Consider the following 6,721-nt stretch of genomic DNA (forward strand, 5'->3'; position numbering starts at 1 on the left):
TATATATATATATATATATATATATATATATATATATATATATATATATATATATATATATATATATATATATATATGAAAATAAATAAAATCCAACTTTTCTAATTGCTCTATAGTGCCCAAGCCTTTGTAGCTACGTGAAAAATATTAAATGATCACTGACCCCAACCTTATTGGGAGTAGGGAAGTGTTGATATGAAGGCATTCCAAAAAGAGACTGATGAATAGATCTCTATTTATCAGCCTCTGTTGGTGGATAAGACATGATAAACAAATCATTTCTCAATCTGTACACAATTAGAACTACAGACTAGTTTGGAGGTAAAACTAGCACATCCAATAACAAAAGGCCATCAAACTGACATCCACAGGAGGGAAACTAGGAAAAACTGGTATGAAAAAGTCGGGATTTTACAGAGCAACTAGCAACAGTACAGGATCATGTTAGGTCAAACGAGGGCAAAAAAAAAAAAAAAAAAAAAATCTTCATACCTCAGCAAGAAGGCCAAAGCGTCCCAATGGAAACTGGCCCAATGAGGTCAGAGTGCTGATCAAAGAGTCGGTGTAGCCCCAGAGGAGGGAGGACACACTTAGACTGAGAATCGTTTCTGGATACGAGAGGCCAAGGGTAGCAGAAGCTGCCAGCCGGGTAAAGAACGAGGCTCTCTTCATAGTCATAGCCATGGACTGGAAAGATATGGGAAAAGAAGACTCAAAGATCATCACGAGGCTGACAGAACAACAATGCCAGTGAAGGTGGTTGAAAATAAATAAATCCAAAAAAACCAGAAGTAGAAACAAGAAAATGAGTATAGACAGAAGATTAGAAAAAAAAGGAAGAAAAAAACACAGAAACAAGGTCAACAAACAAGCATTAAACAGGCCCTGCTAATCGTTAGTGCAAAGCTAATATGCAGGGCCTGCAAAACACTCATCTAGGCTAGCCGCTCTGCTCTATTCCTATTTTCTTATATCATCTTTACTCTATTTACCTCCGCCGCTGAACGTGGATGGAGGTTATGTTTTCACTCCTGTCTGTTTGTCTGCCTGTGAACAAGATATCTCAAAAATTGTGAACGGATTCAAACAAAATTCGGCAAAGAGGTTCCGTATGTGACAAGGATGAATCGATTCAATTTTGGTGAAGATTCGAATCGGCATCTGGATCAGAGAATTTTTAAAGTGATTCTTCACCATCGAGTGATACAGCAAAAAAAACAAAACATATGTGACCATAGTGAATAGATTAGATTTTGGTGAATATCTGAATATGGATTCGGATACGAGAATTATTTCATTTTTTTAAAGTGGTTCTTCACCATTGAGAGATCGGGTGAAAAGCGATTATATATATATATATATATATATAACAGGATATTAAAAAAAAAAAGTTATGGACAAGTTATGACTAAACTTGGGGGATGAGTTGGTTAGGTGACGAGAACAAGGTGATTACATTTTGGTTAAGGTCTGAATGCAGATCCGGCCTATCGGTGGGATACAAAATGTAAACCTGTTCACCTGGCGGAGGTATGCGCTCTACCGAAGGCAGTTCTAGTTCAAACTATTTCCATTTCTACATTTGTATCTTTGTCAAGGAAGTTTTGTGTTTTTTAAGTTACCAGTACTCGTGTTCATGAAAGAAACTAGACAGAACTAACAGACCGCCATGGCCAGACACCTTTACTGATGAAGGGAAGAAAGCAGAAACAACGCTGTCTGCATGGGATGTTTATGTGAACTTGTGAAAATCGACGTAATCATTGCAGGCATGCCCCTTTTGGGTCTACCTGTAGAGATCTCACCATGGCAGGAACATTGATGGTCGAGATGATGTCCTCTTCACTCCCTGCCGAGAGCTCAGAGACGAACTCGAGACGTTTCCTTTCTCGGTAAGAAACAGTTGCATTGTCATGAAATGTTATATTCTCCTTCGTTCTGTATACCCTGGTTAAAAAGAAAGATAAATGTTACTAACAGTTCAAATGAAGTTACGCAGGTATTAAAATAATTGAAACAGCACAACATGAATGAAAGCATCGAGCAACCGTTTGCCGACTTTACCTGTAAACATAGGGACCAATTTCCGTGAGGTTGGGTTGTTTTCCGTTCTCAGCTTCCGTAGGATTTGTCAAGTTGAAGAGGTAAATCCGCTGGTACAGAGGCAAAGATGGTGCACGCCACATTTCAAAAGTTTCTCCCTTGGGTTTAAGGACCACTCCCTACAGGAAAATAAATAAATAAATGGTCACGCTAATGTCCTGGACGGGAAGGCACGGCATGCACAGGAAGATTCAAGGATATGGAGAATGTGCTTTCAAAGTGTTCTCTATCATGCTGCATATTATCACGAGAAGACATCTGTCACTCCATGCCCATGGCCACTTCGCCGACCCACAGAGCAAAATGAAGCAGAAACAGGGAGGGAGGGCAATGGAGCCAAGGAGATGAGATAATACCACAAAGAGGACAAATTTGCAATCAAAACATTTTTTTTTTGGTGGATTACTGACAAGGTGGGAAAGAAAAATGGGGTGAGGATGAAGACATTGGCGAGAAAGACAATCCTTTAGTGGTATGATATGCCATCACCCAATCAAAAACAAGTGGAACCACAAGGCGTCACCTAGTCCACAAACCAACGCAAAGGCTGCATTGGTTTTGAGGCACATTTGGAAAACCTGATTGGCATGGCGTGAACACCACTTATGACATCATAATCCACAAATGCCTCACACCACGGTAATTTGTTTAGTCTAACAGTCCAGAATAGGGTTTTTTTTTTCCTTAACATCTCCAAAATATTTGTCTTCCAATAAAAGGAAATATGAGGAAGTTTAACACGGACGACAATCAGTCCCGTGTATTTCTGCCAATGTCCATGTACCCATCTATCCCCAATGCTTACAGGTACAAATCAAATTCCTGTTTAAACCTCTCACTACCTTTCCAGGGAGATCATTCCATGCACCAACTACTCTGAGTGATAGACCCTTGCCTTAAAGTTGCTCCAACTCTTCTTCACTCAAGAATATGGCACATGGTCCTATCGGTCTATTTTGCTGAAAAAGGTTTCCGCACTTATTTTGTCTATCCCATTTCGTTATCTTAAACATCTCCATCAGATCCCATCGTAATGAGTAATGCCCCGGTATCCTTCAGCCGCTCCTCACAGCTAGCTCCGGAAACCTACCTGGTCGCTCTGCACAATTATTGGGCTTTTAGCACCAGAATATTGTTAACCTCACGTTTAAATTACATTATTTAAATAAATAGATAGCGTAACATGCTCACAAAGAAGATTTATAAAAGCCCTCAATTTCCATGACAAGTTCCTGGTTTTACTTCCCCTTCCTGTTCCCATTCCCAATCTCAATCCCAGGAGGCAAAACATTGTGAGATGCATTGACATTTCGGATACTGTCCGAAATGGCACTTGGCAATTATTAATTACTGCAGCAATTCAAACAATAGAGGTATTGTTTGTGCATCTGACCATCTGCATTTTGCTGGAGTAATTCTTGGACACAATAAGCAAGGGAATACATGCGGAGAGAAGGCAACACTGCAACTTGCGAGTAAGAGGGTTGGGCTAGGCCAGGTTAATGGGTTAAAGCTTGTATAGGTTTGGACTAGCGATGGGGGATGACATATGGCAGTACACCGCCTGCTTGAAGACCTGATGCAGAACAGACTCCAAAAGGGCGCTTCCACTAGGGAGAAGCGAGGAACAAAAGCTTCATTCCAGGATGCTCCAGTTCTTACCTGTGTGGTTGGTGCCCTCTCAAAAGGGTTCCATATTAACTTGTACTAAAGGTTTTCGTTCTCACCCATCTTGTTTCTCCTTTTCATCAATGACCCTTGAACCGATCAAATGATAAACCCCATTCCCCGAGTGGAGAGTCGACTCGTTGGCATCGGAGTGAATCGCACTCAGATACCAATGGCAAGTCTCCACTCCTGCCTCTGATTAAAATCTCAATTGTCTGCTTCCAGGTAACGGAATGAAAACTACACCTCAATTGGACAACTCTGAATTCTGATCTTGATTCGATAACCACTCAAAAATATCCAATCCCTTCTCATCTCAAATAGTCAAAACAAACATTCCATGTGTAGCACATCCCAAACACAGACTTTCACAATCAATATGCCACACGAGGAGTGAAGTTTCTTCTTATACATCCTGGAAATCCCATATTGAAACTATTACCAGAAAGGCTTCTCAAAAAATTAGATTTATTTTCTGAGTCAAAAGGTACTTTACTTCTTCCCAACTCTCGATTCTTTATAAACCCCAAACTCGCACCATAATCAACGGAATATGGCTCACAAATTTGGGGTGGAGCTCCTCCATAAATCAAGTACAATCCAAGGCAATTCCAACTGTCAGCAATCCACCCACAGCCCAATGCACCATAGAGCACCTCTCACTTTACTATCGTGGGTGTTTCTCTGCAGGGATTATCAGCTGCAGTTCATCCACCCACGATAGGTCTTTGTTCCACTCATCTGGCTTCAACGAGCAATCCGTACATGTGGAACCAATAAATGTTTATACCCTTTCTTTCCTCACGCCGCAAACTCTGGAATCAATTGCTCAACCTTCAACAGTTAGAATCCCGGATTAAAAATTCTCACCGATTTAACCTTCCTTTGTTACAACATGTCATGGTGAATGACTATGGGTGTCTCCCTTCTCCTAGAACTTAAGGTTTTAAAAACCTGATACGAAACATACACAAGATTTACATTACAAATGCCTCAACTCAACCCCCAAGAAAAATCCTGATTCCAAATTATTATCAATTATTCCGAGGTTTTCACAACTATTTTCCACAACTTTTCCAACACAATCAATGGCACCGGCACTGACAAACTTTAGTCAATGTTGACCAGCTTTCCACCACTTCCAACCTTCGCAAAACCAAAGGTCTTAAATCACCATCCAAGGAATAACTAACCCATTGAAGCCTCTGACAGGCACAATTTAGATGTTAGTTTCAAGCAAAGAAAAAGCTCACAAAGACCAATAAAGGGCAGAAGGGGACAAAGTGGCGATCGAGGCTCACGGCAGAGCTAGGATACACAGCATGGACTGAAAGGTGTAGAATGTAGGTAACGTATGCTTAAGGTTTGTATAAAAGAGCAAGTCTAAAAAGTTTACATTTGCAAAAAAAAAAAAAAAAATCAAAAAAAATCAAAAAAAAAATCAATCAGTTCAGCTCTTAAAGAATGCTGCGCTCTCACCAGCAAAATGCAAGGTTTAATGGGATGAAGAACAATTAATATTAGGCATTATGATGAGGATGGCCGACAGGTACGCACGCACGCCTCCAAGCTGTCTAGCCTGGGTTTGAATCCTGACCCAGCCATCGACGGTCGTCCCAGAGTTTCACATCAGTGTGCTGTCCCTGGGATGGACGTTAAACTGAGCGGCCCATTTAGTAGAGCGTTAGAGTGACACAAAATGTACCCGAATATATATATATATATATATATATATATATATATATATATATATATATATATATATATATATAATAAATTAAAAGAAATTATATATATATATATATATATATATATATATATATATATATATATATATATGCCTTTCATGACCTCCAAGAGATTATGATGGAGATGCATTCTATAATGACACCTATTTAAAAAACAATATTTACCACAAAATGTACCAAAAATGATTTCACAGGTGGCTTCAGGCCTGTCGATATAAACAACGTAATGGACCATCTGGATACTCCTTTATAAAATACTTGTTGGGTTCGTTCCACTGAGAATCCCCAAAGCAAATGGCAAGACTTGGGTCAATTCTATTTAACTGTGGCTTTGTGAGTCATTGGTCATCTTAGGTTTCAAACCCACACATCCTAGATGGTCGTAACAAGTTATATAAAACTACTGACACGAGTTAGCAAGTGCAATGACTAAAGCTAAACAGACAAACTCATGGAGCAAATTGCAATGAGAGAAATATAAATACTTTAAACCATCGACTAATGTTCATTTAAAAAAAAAAAAAAAAAATTTTTTGAACAATTGTGAAATTGCCACATCCAGACGTATGTGCAAGAACAGAGAAAAGACAGTTTCAAAGTCTCAAATGGAAACAGAAGTTTATAACGTGAAGTTACAAGGTGAAGTTGAGGGAAAGGATCGATACGATAAAACAAAAGTGTTTCGCCATTCATGAAGTTTTAATCAACGATATTTAACCGAGAACGAATGAACCGGTGAACTTACCTGGGCCACCTTGTGATGCAGCAGTGGCATCAAGCAGGTCTGAACAACCAAGCCCATCAGGGCGAGGCCGACACCGGCTATGGCCAAAGGCAGGATACGCATGGCGACACGAGCAGCGAAGAGCACGGCAAAGGGAGGATCAAAACTTCCGCAGCAAGCAGCGATAAAGGCAAAAAAAGCAGCTGATGGAGAGGAGCGCCGTGGTTATACGCATTCCCGAAGGGTGGAGACGGGGAATGATAACAGGCATGGCGGAGGAGGAGCCAATATGGTGTGTTGTGCTTGGGGCGTCCCTCGTCCAATGAAAATCCCCCGCCGACGAGAGAAAAGGGCGTGGTGAGGGCGGAGCGCATATGGTGTGTTGAGCTCGTGCGGTGCTTAACCAATGAGAATTGCCGGTGGCGCGCGATGAAAAAGAATTGGGCGTGGTGAGGGCGGAGCTAATATGGTCTGTTTA

General features: G+C 40.6%; 1 protein-coding gene across 1 annotated transcript in view; it reads right to left on the reverse strand.

Annotated features, from left to right (window-relative positions):
- LOC137429730 (scavenger receptor class B member 1) overlaps positions 1 to 6,584 on the reverse strand; it is a 15,908-nt gene extending 9,324 nt beyond the window's left edge. The window contains exons 1-4 of the mRNA XM_068119929.2: positions 6,265 to 6,584; positions 2,065 to 2,222; positions 1,806 to 1,947; positions 493 to 687 (exon numbers count right to left, since the gene is read on the reverse strand). Coding sequence (XP_067976030.2) covers positions 493 to 687; positions 1,806 to 1,947; positions 2,065 to 2,222; positions 6,265 to 6,366 — 597 coding nt within the window. The 5' untranslated portion in view covers positions 6,367 to 6,584. The remainder of the gene's footprint in view (positions 1 to 492; positions 688 to 1,805; positions 1,948 to 2,064; positions 2,223 to 6,264) is intronic.
- Between the last annotated feature and the right edge of the window lie 137 nt (positions 6,585 to 6,721).

Source organism: Myxine glutinosa, chromosome 6 (assembly GCF_964187855.1).
Source record: "Myxine glutinosa chromosome 6, kmMyxGlut1.1, whole genome shotgun sequence".
NCBI classification, from domain to species: Eukaryota; Metazoa; Chordata; class Myxini; order Myxiniformes; family Myxinidae; genus Myxine; species Myxine glutinosa.